At 38.3% G+C, this 15,775-nt stretch overlaps 1 protein-coding gene across 1 annotated transcript in view; it reads left to right on the plus strand.

The window, feature by feature from the left end:
- The first annotated feature begins 756 nt into the window (after positions 1-756).
- SLC9B1 (solute carrier family 9 member B1) overlaps positions 757-15,775 on the plus strand; it is a 44,572-nt gene continuing 29,553 nt past the window's right edge. The window contains exons 1-2 of the mRNA XM_052642313.1: positions 757-825; positions 3,449-3,587. Of these exons, the coding sequence (XP_052498273.1) occupies positions 757-825; positions 3,449-3,587 (208 nt within the window). The remainder of the gene's footprint in view (positions 826-3,448; positions 3,588-15,775) is intronic.

Consider the following 15,775-nt stretch of genomic DNA (forward strand, 5'->3'; position numbering starts at 1 on the left):
CATTTCATTAAAAACTTTCATTATTAAAATTGTTTGCCTTTTAAAAAATAGATACTTGAAACACATTCTTATCAAGTACTTAAAATTAAAACTTGAAATCTTTAATTTTGTCCTCAACAGTAACTCAAGAATTGAAAGATACTTTTAAGGCAAAGATACTCTCCCTCAAAGAAGCAAAGATCACAGAGAAGGTAGAAACAACAGATATTTTAAAATAAGCTTTTCCAGAAAAAATTCTTCCCTTGATGTGGTTCTAGTTCACTCTTTTTTTTCCTAGTTAATTCTTATTCAAAATAAAAGCTATTTTATTTTGCTTAAATGTTGGACCTACAGACCTTTCTAATGGACCATGTATAAAGACACTATGCTGATAGATGTAGGTTTTAAGTTTAAATCTTTTTGCAGGAGTTGACTGAGTGGAGTAAATCAATTATGGAAATTATCTCAAATGTACTAGTTCAGTGCATGAAATAAAGAACTGAGTTTTCTAATATATGCTTTTAAGATATGGCCCAGGATTATGAGCTACTGAGAAGTATTAAATTTTTTGTGTTACGATTTTTAAAACTCATGCACATGACTTTGGTTAATAACTTTAAAAATAACTATTTGGACTATTTAGCCTATTCAGATATCTGACTTGACTGTGATTAAACTTTATGATAACAAATTAATCCCACTTAACTGTGTTTGCTTTCAAATGGACTTATAGTATTTTTCTTTTCTTTTTTTTTCAAATTACTTTTAAATATTAGCATGTACACTGAAGAACCACAAAATGAACACTTGGAGGATGAAAATGTCCAGTCATCTACAACTCCTGAGGTAAAGGCTTAAAACTATATTGTAACATATGATATAAAAACCTATCTAACATTAAAATTTATTTTTAAAGTTAATAAGTTTTTTCATATATTTGGTTTAAAAATGAGAAGTGGTCATTTAAAAATAACTAGTTTTAATAGGCCCTAAGAAAAGAAATGAAAACATGATAAGAGGTGACTGTAGATTATTTTAGAACTAAAGCAGATTTTAGGAATAATAGAAATTCAGCTTATTATTTTTGCCATGTCCGGAATAAACTGAGTAGAGTATAAGAGGTAAAGAAAAATGTAAATTAATTAAAATGTTCTGCTGTACATTTGAAAAGACCCAGGTTTTCATATTTGCAAGTGTATAGAGTAAGTCATTAGAGTAAGTCATTAGACCAACTTTTGTTTTACTAAATAATAATTGGTCATAATTAGAATTATAAATTGTTTACTTTTAAAATCAGAGTTTCTACAGTTTTTAAGAGTCAAAAAAGTCCTTTTTAAAAATATTTAAAATACTCAGCATTGATTTTAATTACTTTTATCTATAAAGACTTCAAAATCACTGCAGATGGTGATTGCAGCCATGAAATTAAAAGACACTTACTCCTTGGAAGGAAAGTTATGACCAACCTAGACAGCATGTTAAAAAACAGAGACATTACTTTGCCAACAAAGGTCCGTCTAGTCAGGGCTATGGTTTTTCCAGTGGTCATGTATGGATGTGAAAGTTGGACTGTGAAGAAAGCTGAGCGCCGAAGAATTGATGCTTTTGAACTGTGGTGTAGGAGAAGACTCACGAGAGTCCCCTGGACTGCAAGGAGATCCAACCAGTCCATCCTAAAAGGAGATCAGTCCTGGGTATTCATTGGAAGGACTGATGCTGAAGCTGAAACTCCAATATTTTGGCCACCTCATGCGAAGAGTTAACTCATTGGAAAAGACCCTGATGCTGGGAGGGGTTGGGGGCAGGAGGAGAAGGGAACGACAGAGGATGAGATGGCTGGATAGCATCACTGACTCGATGGATATGAGTTTGAGTGAACTCCAGGAATTGGTGATGGACAGGGAGGCCTGGCGTGCTGTGATTCATGGGGTCACAAAGAGTCAGACACAACTGAGCGACTGAACTGAACTGATAAAGACTTCTTTCTAATCTATGTAAATTTATTATAAATTCTGAAATAAGAAAATTTAAAATAATATGGTTCTTCTATTGGACAGACTTCCAGAAAAAGATTTCTACGTCAGAACTCCAACAGATTAGTCGTGATCCAGTTTAAGTAACTTGGATATGTTCATTCTAGCTAACTTAAGGAACTATTTCCTTTGTCCACTTAGTGCTTGTAAATTGGGCTGCTCATCTAATTTTCCATGTTCACAATAATAATGTGAATTTAGTTATGAGATTTGGTGGTTTCTTACACTCATAAAATTGTACGAAAGTATATTTCTTTTTAGTTATTTATTTATTTATTTTAATTGGAGGCTAATTACTTTACAATATTGTGATGGGTTTTGCCATACATTCACATGAATCAGCCATGAGTGTACATGTGTTCCCCATCCTGCACCTCCCTCCCACCTCCCTCCCCATCCCATCCCTCAGGGTCATCCCAGTGCACCAGCCCTGAGCACCCTGCATCAAACCTGGACTGGCGATCTATTTCATGTAATATAATACACATGTTTCAATGCTATTTTCTCAAATCATCCCACCCTCGCCTAGAAAGATGGTAATGATGAACCTATGTGTGAGACAGCAAAAGAGACACAGATGTAAAAAACAGACTTTTGCACTCTGTGGAGGAAAGTATATTTCTTTTTTTTTTAATATAAATTTATTTATTTTAATTGGAGGTTAATTACTTCACAATACTGTATTGGTTCTGCCATACATCAACATGAATCCGCCAGAGGTATACATGTGTTCCCCATCCTGAACCCCCCTCCCTCCCCCCTCTCCATACAACCGCTCCAGGTCATCCCAGTGCACCAGCCCCAAGCATCCTGTATCATGCATCGAACCTGGACTGGCAATTCATTTCATATATGATATTATACATGTTTCAATGCCATTCTCCCAAATCATCCCACCCTCTCCCTCTCCCACAGAGTCCAAAAGACTGTTCTATACATCTGTGTCTCTTTTGCTGTCTTGCATACAGGGTTATTGTTACCATCTTTCTAAATTCCATATATATGTGTTAGTATACTGTATTGGTGTTTTTCTTTCTGGCTTACTTCACTCTGTATAATAGGCTCCAGTTTCATCCACCTCATTAGAACTGATTCAAATGTATTCTTTTTAATGGCTGAGTAATACTCCATTGTGTATATGTACCACAGCTTTCTTTTCCATTCATCTGCTGATGGACATCTAGGTTGCTTCCATGTCCTGGCTATTATAAACAGTGCTGCGATGAACATTGGAGTACACGTGTCTCTTTCAATTCTGGTTTCCTCGGTGTGTATGCCCAGCAGTGGGATTGCTGGGTCGTGTGGCAGTCCTATTTGCAGTTTTTTAAGGAATCTTCACACTGTTCTCCATAGTGGCTGTACTAGTTTGCATTCCCACCAACAGTGTAAGAGAAAAGAAAGTATATTTCTTAAAAAGTTTTTTTGTTTTACTTCAGATCCTCAAAGCTACCAGTGCTAATGAACATGAAGAAACTAAGGAAACCATCTTTCCAGAAACAGAGGAAACAAAACCACAGATGGAAAAGAAGGGCTCTTGTCCTCCACAAGGAACACTGAATAAAGCTATTACAAATGGTATGTGAAAGAAGAAATGTAAATGGATAGAAAATGGAAATGTGGATTTGATAAATATTAGAATATAAGCCAACAAAATGAAGGGAAATGAAAGTCACTCAGTTGTGTCCAACTCTTGGCGACCCCATGGACGGTAGCCTGCCAGGCTCCTCTGTCCATGGGGATTCTCCAGGCAAGAATACTGGAGTGTGTTGCCATTTCCTTCTCCAATAAGCCAACAAAGCCACTGCTTAATCTATACACTCCAAATCAGATGAGCAGCTCTACTTATAAGCAATATGTGGACTAGGAGGAAATAGTTCCTTGAATGTGTCAAATATAATAACTGCTTAACAGATCCTATATTTTAGTATTTGTCATGACTGTTAATGTCAAATTTTGGAAATTAGAAACAATTAATAGATTTTTATTTAAAACCTACTTTTGACATTTAGTTTTATGGTAGCTAGAAGGAACATTATACTTCTGGCAATATTAATGTTCTTATTAAACTTAAGCCCCAAATTTTCAAACAGCTGTTGCCTTTAAAAGTTGTATAAAACTTAGCTTCCCTACTAAAACTTTAGAGCGTTTCATTGTCACCAAATATTTGTAAAAGGTTAAGATCCCAGATACTTCCAGTTTCTGGTCCAACATCATCACTCTATCCTAACAACAAATAAAGAGCTGAACAAATTGAAAATTCAACAAATCAACTCTTCTTAGTTCCATCCAAGAACTGAGGTCACAGGGCAAATCACTGCCCCCCAAATTAGGGATAGTCAGATTGATACAGATAGGAGGAGCGAAAATGTGTTTAGAATCAAACTCCATACCTGCCAGAAACACGCAGAGGGCTCAGACAAACCTTGTGCACACCAGGACCCAGAGACCCCACAGAGACTGAGACAACTGTGTGTGAGTGTCTCCTGTGGAGGTACAGGTCAAAAGTGGACTGCTGCAGGGGCAGGGGCTCTGGGTGCAGCAGACCTGGGTATGGGATAACCCCCTTGGAGGAGGTTGCCATTAACCCCACCATAGAGCCACCAGAACTTACACAGGACTGGGGAAACAGATTCTTGGAGGGCACAAACAGAACCATGTGCACTCCAGGACCCAGGAGAAAGGAGCAGTGACCCCACAAGAGACTGACCCAGACTTGCCCGTGAGTATCTAGGAGTCTCTGGTTGTGGCGTGGGTCAGCAGTGGCCTGCTGCAGGGCTAAGGGCACCGAGTATAGCAATGCATGCATGGGACCTTTTGAAGGAAGTCACCATTATCTTCATTACCTCCACCATAGTTTGAGAGTGAAAGTGAAGTCTCTCAGTCATGTCTGACTCTTTGCGACGCCATGGACTGTAGCCTACTAGGCTCCTCCATCCATGAAATTTTCTAGGCAAGAGTACTGGAGTGGGTTGCTATTTCCTTCTCCAGGGGATCTTCCCGACCCAGGGATTGAACCCAGGTCTCCCGCATTGCAGGCAGATGCTTTACCATCTGAGCCACCAGGGAAGCCACCATGGTTTGGCCTCTGGTAAATAACAGAGAGGGAACACAGGCCCACCCATCAATAGAAAATTGGATTAAAGATTTGCTGAACTTAGCCCCGCCCATCAGAACAAGACCCAGTTTCCCCCTCAGTCAGTCTCTCCCATCTGGAAGCTTCCATAGCCTCTTATCCTTCTCCATCAGAGGGCAGACAGAATGAAAACCACAGTCACAGGAAACTAAATAATCTGATCACATGGACCACAGCCTTGTCTAACTCAGTGAAACTATGAGCCATGCAGTGTAGGGCCACCCAAGACGGACGGGTCATGGTGGAGAGCTCTGACAAAACGTGGTCCACTGGAGAAGGAAATGGCAAACCACTTCAGTACTCTTGCCTTGAGAACCCCATGAACAGTATGAATAGGCAAAAAGATAGGACACTGAAAGATGATAGACTGAAAGGTCGATAGGTGCCCAATGTGCTACTGGAGATCAGTGGAGAAATAACTCCAGAAAGAATGAAGAGACAGAGCCAAAGCAAAAACAACACCCAGTTGTGGATGTGACTGGTGATGGAAGTAAAGTCTGATGCTGTAAAGAGCAGTATTGCATAGGAACCTGGAATGTTAGGTCCATGAATCAAGGCAAATTGGAAGTGATCTAACAGGAGATGGCAAGAGTGAACATCAACATTTCAGGAATCAGCAAACTAAAATGGACCAGAATGGGTGAATTTAACTCAGATGACCATTATATCTACTACTGTGGGCAAGAATCCCTTAGAAGAAATGGAGTAGCCATCACGGTCAACAAAACAGTCTGAAATGCAGTACTTGGATGCATTTCAAAAATGACAGAATGATTTCTGTTCGTCTTCAAGGCAAACCATTCAATATCACAGTAATCCAAGTCTATGCCCCAACCAGTAATGCTGAAGAAGCCGAAGTTGAACGGTTCTATGAAAACCCCCAAGACCTTCTAGAACTAATACCCCCCAAAAGATGTCCTTTTCATTATAGGGGACTGGAATACAAAAGTACGAAGTCAAGAATTACCTGGAGTAACAGGCAAATTTGGCCTTGGAATACAGAATGAAGCAGGGCAAAGGCTAATAGAGTTTTGCCAAGAGAACGCACTGGTTATAGGAAACACCCTCTTCCAACAACACAAGAGAAAACTCTACACATGGACATCACCAGATGGTCAACACCAAAATCAGATTGATTATATTATTTGCAGCCAAAGATGGAGAAGTTCTACACAGCAAAAACAAGACCAGGAGCTGACTGTGGTTCAGATCATGAACCCCCTACTGGCAAATTCAGACTTAAACTGAAGAAAGTAGGGAAAACCACTTTACCATTGAGGTATGACCTAAGTCAAATCCCTTACAATTATACAGTGGAAGTGAGAAATAGATCCAAGGGATTAGATCTGATAGACAGATTGCCTGAAGAACTATGGACAGAGGTTCATGACATTGTACAGGAGACAGGGATCAAGACCATCTCTAAGGAAAAGAAATGCAAAAAGGCAAAATAGTTGTCTGAGGAGGCTTTACAAATAGCTCTGAATAGAAGAGAAGCAAATGGCAAAGAAAACGAAAGATATACGCATTTAAATGCGGCATTCCAAAGAATAGCAAGGAGAGATAAGAAAGCCTTCCTCAGTGATCAGTGCAAAGAAATAGAGGAAAACAATGGAATGAGAAAGTCTAGAGATCTTTTCAAGAAAACTAGAGATACCAAGGGAACATTTCATGCAAAGATGGGCACAATAAAGCACAGAAATGGTATGGACCTAACAGAAGCAGAAGATATTAAGAAGAGGTGGCAGGAATACACAGAAGAACTGTACAAAAAAGATCTTCATTCATGACCCAGATAGTCATGATGGTGTGATCACTCACCTAGAGCCAGACATCCTGGAATAAGAAGTCAAGTGGGTCTTAGGAAGCATCACTATGAACAAAGCTAGTGGAGGCAATAGAATTCCAGTTGAGCTATTTCAAATCCTAAGAGATGATGCTGTGAAAGTGCTGCACTCAGATTTGGAAAACTCAGCAGTGGCCACAGGACTAGAAAAGGTCAGTTTTCATTCCAGTCCCACAAAAAAGGCAATGCCAAAGAATGTTCAAACTACCACACAATTACACTCATCTCTCATACACAACGTAATGCTCAAAATTCTCCAAGCCAGGCTTCAGCAGTACATGAACCAAGAATTTCCAGATGTTCAAGCTGGGTTTAGAAAAGGCAGAGAAATTAGGGATCAAATTGAATCATCAAAAGAGCATGAGAGTTCCAGAAAAACATCTATATCTGCTTTACTGACTATGCCAAAGCCTTTGACTGTGTGGACCACAACAAATTATGGAAAATTCTTCAAGATATGGGAATACCAGGCCACCTGACGTGTCTCTTGAGAAATCTGTATGCAGGTCAGAAAGCAACAGTTAGAACTGGACATGGAACAAAAGACTGGTTCCAAATAGGAAAAGGAGTATGTCAAGGCTGTATATTGTCACCCTGCTTATTTAACTTCTATGCAGAGTACATCATGAGAAACACGGGGTTGGGGAAGCACAAGCTAGAATCAAGATTGCTGGGAGAAATATCAATAACCTCAGATATGCAGATGATACCACCCTTATGGCAGAAAGTGAAGATGAACTAAAGAGCCTCTTGATCAAAGTGAAAGAAGAGAGTGGCAAAGTTGGCTTAAAGCTCAACATTCAGAAAACTAAGATCATGGCATCCGGTCCCATCACTTCATGGGCAATAGATGGGGAAACAGTGGAAACAGTGGGTGACTTTATTTTCTTGTGCTCCAAAATCACTGCAAATGGTGATTGCAGCCATGAGATTAAAAGACGCTTACTCCTTGGGAGAAAAGTTATGACCAACCTAGACAGCATATTAAAAACCAGAGACATTACTTTGCCAACAAGGTCTGTCTAGTCAGGGCTATGATTTTTCCAGTAGTCATGTATGGATGTGAGAGTTGGACTGTAAAGAAAGCTGAGCACCGAAGAAGTGATGCTTTTGAACTGTGGTGTTAGAGAAGACTCTTGAGAGTCCCTTGGACTGCAAGGAGATCCAACCAGTCCATCCTAAAGGAGATCAGTTCTGAATATTCATTGGAAGGACTGATGCTGAAGCTGAAACTCCAATACTTTGGCCACCTGATGCGAAGAACTGACTCATTTGAAAAGACCCTGATGCTGGCAAAGATTGAAGGCAGGAGGAGAAGGGGACAACAGAGGATGAGATAGTTGGATGGCATCACTGACTCAATGGACATGAGTTTGAGTAAACTCTGGGAGTTGGCAATGGACAGGGAGGCTTGGCGTGCTGCAGTCCATGAGGTCACAAAGAGTCGGACATGACTGAGGAACTGAACTGAACTGAGGTTGATACAGAGAATCATAATTTAACAGAGCAGAAACCTCTTTAGCTGAGGGTAGGAAAACATAAAATGTAATTAACAAATTAGCTGGAGGCTCAATGTGGGCAAGTCTGAGAGTTAATGACTCCAAGGGTAGCCCTGTTGTGGTGTTGGGGGAATATTCTTATGTGAGTTTTACCTCCAAGATCTTTCTGTCAAGGGGAGAGAAAAGGTAACTACTTTGAGCAATAGAGCATTCTGTGCTAAACAAGAACTGCCCTCAGAGAAATTATTTTATCAGAGTATAACCTCTAGGGACTTTATTAGCCTAACCAACTGAGAAGAAAAATACCCAACTTCAGCCCTTTCTAGCCATCCCACACAACCTAAGGAGATGAGAAAAGAAAAAAAAAAAAAAACAAACCCTGAGGAGCACTTGTGAAATTTCTAGCCCAGTAGGCACAGGCTCACTAAAAGACTGAGGCCTAATCATAGGACTAGAGAACTCTTCTTCTTCCCCTACAACTAACCACCATGTTACCACTGGTCCTTTTATATAGGACATCATGTTCCCCTTTAAACAAAAATATATAGCATGTATTAAAAAGCACAGAACACAGTCGGAAGAGACAGAGAAAGCATCAGAACCAGACCCAGATATGCTAAGGGTATTGGCATTATCAGACCATGAATTTAAAACAACTCTGACTGATACACTAAGGGCTCCAATGGAAAGGTAGACAACATGTAAATAAAGATGGGTAATACAAACAGAGAGATGGAAATTCTAAGAATCGAAACAGAAATGCTAGAAGCTAAAAACACTAACAGGAATGAATGCCTTCGATGGGTTCATTAGGAGATTGTACACAGCTGAGGAAAGAATCCCTGAGCTTTGGGATTTGTCAGTAGAAACTTTCAAAACTGGTAAGCAGAGAAAAAATTGGGGAAAAAAATACAAATATCCAAGAACGATGGGACAACTACAAAAGTTGTGACATATGGGTAATAGGAATGCCAGAAAGAAAACAACAGAAGAGATATTTGAAGTAATAATGACTGAGAATTTCCTCCAAATTAATGTCAAATAGCAAACCATAGATCCAGGAAGCTTGAGTACATGAAGCAGAATAAGTTATTTTTAAAAAAACTTCAAAAACTATACTTAACTGTGTAGTATACTCAAACTGGAGAAAATGAAATTTATCTTTCATCTTGAAAGAAGCTAGAGGAAAAAACACCTTACCTATAGAGAAACAAAGGTAAAAGTTACATCCAGTTTATTCTCAGAAACTATGTAAGCAAAAAAGAGAGTGAAATATTTAAAGTGTTGAGACAAAACACACATACATACCAACTGTATTCTATGAAATTATCCTGCAAAAGTGAAAGATAAATAAAGGCATTCTCAGATTAACAAAACTGAGAGAATTGTTGCCAGTATACCTGCCTTGCAAAAGTTTTAAAAGTTTTTCAGAGAGAAGGAAATGATATAGGTCAGAAACTCAGATGTACAAAACTAGTATTCACAGCATTTTCACCAGGAGTAGTTTCCATCTTAAGAATCAACCCCACCCTCCCACCCCCCACTTTTTTTTTTGCTCATTCATAAGGAGCAACTCCTCATCTGTTCAAGTTTTATCAGGAAATTGTAGCAATTCCTTCACATCTTCAGGCTCCACTTCTAGCTCTCTTGCTATTTCCACCACAAATGCAGTTCCTTTCCCCACTAAAGTCTTGAACCCCTCAAAGTCATCGATTTAAAGCTATAATCAACTTCTTCCAAACTCCTGTGAATGTTAATATGTTGACCTTTCCCAGTGAATCATGAATGTTCTTAATGGCATCTAGAATGGTGAATCCTTTTTAGGAATAGAAGCTTTTCAATTTACTTTGCCCAGATCCATCAGAGAAATCACTATAAATGACATCAATAAAATGTGTTTCTTAAATAAGAAGAAATTTTCTCTTGAAAAGAGAAATTACTCCTTGATACATGAGCTGCAGAATGGATGTTATATGGGGAGGCATGAATACATTTTATCTCTCCAACTGAGCTCTTGGGTGACCATTTGCATTGTCAATGGACAGTATTATTTTGAAATCTTTTCTGAGCAGTTGGTCTTAACAGGGGACTTAAAATGTTGAGTAAACAAAAAACATGTTATAAACAAATGTGCTGTCATCCAGGCCTTGTTGTTCAGGATTAGATTTAGCATTATTCTTAAGGGCCCTAGGACTTTTGGAATGGTAAATGAAAATTGGCTTCAACTTAAGGTCACCGGCTGCATTAGCCCTTAAGTTACTCCTGTCCTTTGAAGTCAGGTATTGACTTCTCCTCTGTAACCATGAAAGTGCTAGATGATGTCTTCTTCCAATAGAAGACTGTTTTATGTGCACTGTAAATCTGTTGTTTCATTTAGTCATTGTCATTTAATTATTTTAGCTCGATAGTCTGCATAACTTGCAGCAGCTTCTATATCAGCATTACCTCGCACTTTGATGTGATGGAGATGGTGTCTTTCCTTAAAAGTCATGAACCAACCTCTACTAGCTTCAGAATTTTCTTCTGCAGCTTTCTCATCTCTCTCAGCTTTCATAGACTTGGAAAGAGATAGGGTCTTGCTCTACTAGGTTTTGGTTTATGGAAATGTTGTGGCTTGTTTGAGGGCTCCTAGGTGGCACAGTGGTAAAGAATCTGCCTGCCAGTGCAGGAGGCACAAGAGACACAGTTTTGATTCCTGGGTTGGGAAGATCCCCTGGAGTAGGAAATGGCAACCCACTGCAATATTCTTGCCTGGAAAATTCCATGGATAGAGGAGCCTGGAGGGCTACAGTCCATGGGGCTGCAAAGAGTCAGACAGGACTAAGCACCGACACACACACACGTGGCTGGTTTCATCTTCTATCCAGACCATTAAAACCTTCTCCACATAAGCAATAAGGTTGTTTAATTTCCTTATCAACATATTTTTTGTTGTTTAGAAAAATCTGAAAATCCATCTAAGCTTCCACCTTGTTGCTGTTTAGTTGCTAAGTCGTGTCCAACCCTTTGTGACCCCATGGATTGTAACCCATCAGGCTCCTCTGTCCATGGGATTTCCCAGGCAGGAATCCTGGAGTGGGTTGCCATTTCCTTCTCTAGGGTATCTTCCTTGGCATGTTTGCTGGAATAGCACTTTTAATTTCCTTCAAAAACCTTTCCTTCGCATTTAGAACGTGGCTAACTGGTAAAAGAGGCCCATCATGGGCCTTCATGGGTTAGGCTTTCAACGTGCCTTCCTCTCTAAGCTTAATCATTTCTAACTTTTGATTTAAAATGGGAGACCTGTGACTCTTCCTTTCACTTAAGTACTTGGAGATTATTGTAGAGTTATTAGTTGGCCTAATTTCAGTAATGCTGTGTCTCAAAATAGGGAGGCTGAAGAAGCCCCACATTCTGGGACATACAATGCACCTTAATAAACTTAAAAGATAAAAATCATACAATGTATGCTCTCAGACCAAAGTAGACTTAAAGTATAATTTGTAAACAGAAAGGCAGGTGGAAAATCCCCAAATACTTGGAGATTAACCAATAACATGTGTTCTAAACAACACATGAGTCAAAAAAGAAACCTCGTGAGACATTTCTGAATATTTTGAGCTAAATTACAGTGAAGCTATAACTTACCAAAGTTTGTGGGATACACTGAAAACAGTGCTAAGAGGGAAAAGTATAGCATTTAATGCATATATTAGAAAAGAAGAAAAATCTAAAAATCCATCGAAGCTTCCACCTTGTTGCTGTTTAGTTGCTGTCGTGTCCCACTCTTTGTGACCCCATGGATTGTAACCATCAGGCTCCTCTGTCCATGGGATTTTCCAGGCAAGAATACTGGAGTGGGTTGCCATTTCCTTCTCCAAAAAAAAAGAAAATACAATCATTAATATCAGAGAAATGGAACATCACTATAGATCCTATGGGCATTGAAACGTTAATAAAGGAATACTACAGACAACTTTGTGTCCACAAATTTGATAATTTAGAAGAAGTGGACTAGTGCCTTGAAGGACACGTTTGCCAAAACGTACACAAAAAGAAATAGGTAATCGGAATAAGACTATGTCAATTAAAGAAATTGAATCAACAATTAATAACCTTCCCAAATAGTATCAGGCTCAGATGATTTCACTGGTGAATTCTACTAAACATTTAAGGAAGAAATTATACCTATTTTCTACAGTCTTTTCCAGAATATAGAAGCAGAAGGAAGCTTGCCAACTCATGAGTCTAGCAGTACTCTCCTACCAAAACCAAAGACATTACAGGGAAAAAAAAAAAACGCTGTAGACCAGTACCTCTGATGAACATAGATGCAGAAATTCTCAATGATGTAATTCTCTATTAACAAATAGAGCTCAACAACATATAAAAGGAATTATGCTTCACAACCATGTGGGATTTATCCTAGGTATGCAAGTTTGGCTCACATTTGAAAATGACTTAATGTAATCCATCACATCAAAAAGATAAAGAAGAAAAATCACATGATCATATCAATAGATGTGGGAAAAGCATTTGACAAAATCCAGCATTCATTCATGATAAAAACTTTCAGCAAATTACAGAGGAGAACTTCCTCAATTTGACAAAGAACATCAACTAAAATTCTACAGCTGCCATCATAATTAATCTTGAGAAAACAGCTCTCCCTGTAAGAATGCCCTCTTACCACTCCTTTTCAATATTGTATCGGAAGTCCTAGCTAATACAATAAGACAAGAAAAGTGTTAAAAGGGTATACAAGGCATACAGATTGGGAAAGAAGAAATAAAACAGCCTTTGTTCACAGATGCCATGATCATCTGTGTAGAAAATCCAAAGAATAAAGGGAAAAAACCTCCTGTAACAACTAAATAGCGAGTGTAATAAGATTGCAGGATACAGGGTTAATATGCAAAATTCAAGGGTTTTTTTCCTAATTACCAACAATGAACAAATGGAATTTGAAGTGAAAAACATACCACCATTTACACTAGTATTCCCCAAAATGAAATACCTTCATATAAATCTAACAAATATGTATAATAGTTACATGAGGAAAACTGCAAAATTCTGAAGAGAGAATTTAAAGAAAAAGCTAAATGTATACAGATTTTCCATGTTGATGGAAGACTCAATATTGTCAAGATGTTAGCTCATCTCAACTTGATCTATAGATTCTATGTAACTCCAGTCAAAATTCCTACATGTTATTCCATGGATATCAACAGGCTCATTCTAAAATTTATATAGATATGCAAAAGACCAAGAACAACTAGCTCAGTATTGAAGGAGAAAAATTAAAAATTGGAGAACAGACCCTACTCACTTACAAGACTTACTATAAACCTGAAGTAATCAAGACAGTGTGATTTGGTTAACATGAAGTCCATATATTAATGGAACAGAATAGAGGGCTCAGAAATAGTTCCACATAAACATAGTCAACTGGTATTTGACCAAGCAGCAAAGGCAACCCAGTGGAAGAAGGATAGTCTGATGGTAGGTCTACTATTGGACATACATATGCAAAACACATTAATCTAGATCAGACCTTGTGCCCTTGATAAAAATTAACTCAAAGTGGATCATAGACCTAAATGTAAAATGCAAAACAATGAGACTCATAGAAGGTAACATAGGAGAAAATCTAGATGACCTTAGTTATGGTGATTACTTAGGAAAAACAGGAAATCCATGAATAATTGGTAAGTTGAACTTCTTTAACATTGAAAACTTCTGCTCTGTGAAAACAATGTCAAGAGATTGAGCACACAAGCCACAAACTGGGAAAAAAATATTTACAAAACACATCTGTTTTGTAACAAATAACTATATAAAATATACCAAGAACTTACTTTTTTAACTTTTATTGGGTTATAGTTGATTTACCATGTTCTGTTGGTTTCATATATACAACAGAGTGAATCTGTTATACATATACATGTATCCCCTCTTTTAAAAATTGTTTTCTTGTATGGGCCATTATAGAGTATTGAGTAGAGTTCCCTGTGCTATACTGTAGGTCCTTATTAGTTATTTATTTTATGTCTATTAATAGTAGTATGTGTATATCAATCCTAATCTTACAGTTTATCCCTCCCCACACCCTTACTCCCCGGTAACCACAAGTTTATTTTCTACATCTATAACTCTGTTTCTCTTTTGTGCTTGCATGTGTGCTAAGCCTCTTCAGTCGTGTCTGACTGCAGCCCACCAGGCTTCTCTGTCCATGGGACTCTCCAGGCCAGAACACTCGAGTGGGTTGCCATCCCCTCCTCTTTCTGTTTTGTAGATAAGTTCATTTGTAGACTTTAAGATTCTACATATAAGTAATATCATATGATATTTGTCTTTCTCTGTCTGGCTCACTTCATTATGACATTCTTTAGGCCCATCCATGTTGCTGCAAATGGCATTATTTCATTCTTTTCTATGGCTGAATACTATTTCATCGTGTATATGTACTACATCTTCTTTATCTGTTCCTCTGTTGAAGGACATTTAGATTGCTTCCATATCCTGGCTGTTATAAATAGTGCTGCAGTGAACACTGGGGTGCATGTATCTTTTCAATTATGGTTTTCTCTAGATATATGCCTAGGAGTGGGATTGCGGGATTGTATGGTAGCTCTTTTTTTAGTTTTTTAAGGAACCTCCATACTGTTCTCCATAGTGACTTTACCAGTTTGCATTCCCACTACCAGTGTGGGAGGCTTTTCTTTTCTCCACAGCCTCTCTAGCATTTACTATTTGTAAATAAAATATACTAAGAACTTTAAAAACTCAGTAATAAGAAAACAGACAACCTGATTAAAAATGGATGAAAGACCTTAAAAGGCACCTCGCTGAAGAAAATATACAGATGGCAAATAAGTATATAATAATGTTCCCAACATCATATGTCATTACTGAATTGCAAATTACAACAATAAAATACCACTATACATCCATTAGAATAGCCAGAAATCCAAAACACTGTCACCAGATGCTGGTGAGGAGATAGAACTACAGGAACTCTCATTCATCACTGCTAAGAACACAAAATGGTGCAGCCAATTTGGAAGACAGTTTGGCAGTTTTTTACAAAACTTAATATACTCTAACTATATGATTCAGCAGTCACTCTCCTTGGTATTTTTTTTACACAAATGGGCTGAAACATTTTGCCCACAAAAACCTGCACACAAATGTTTATAACAGCTTTGTCCATAACTGCCAGAATTTTGGGGAGTCCTTTGGACTGCAAGGAGATCCAACCAGTCCATTCTAAAGGAGATCAGCCCTGGGTGTTCTTTGGAAGGAA

The sequence above is a fragment of the Budorcas taxicolor genome, chromosome 6 (genome assembly GCF_023091745.1).
Source record: "Budorcas taxicolor isolate Tak-1 chromosome 6, Takin1.1, whole genome shotgun sequence".
Taxonomy (NCBI): Eukaryota; Metazoa; Chordata; class Mammalia; order Artiodactyla; family Bovidae; genus Budorcas; species Budorcas taxicolor.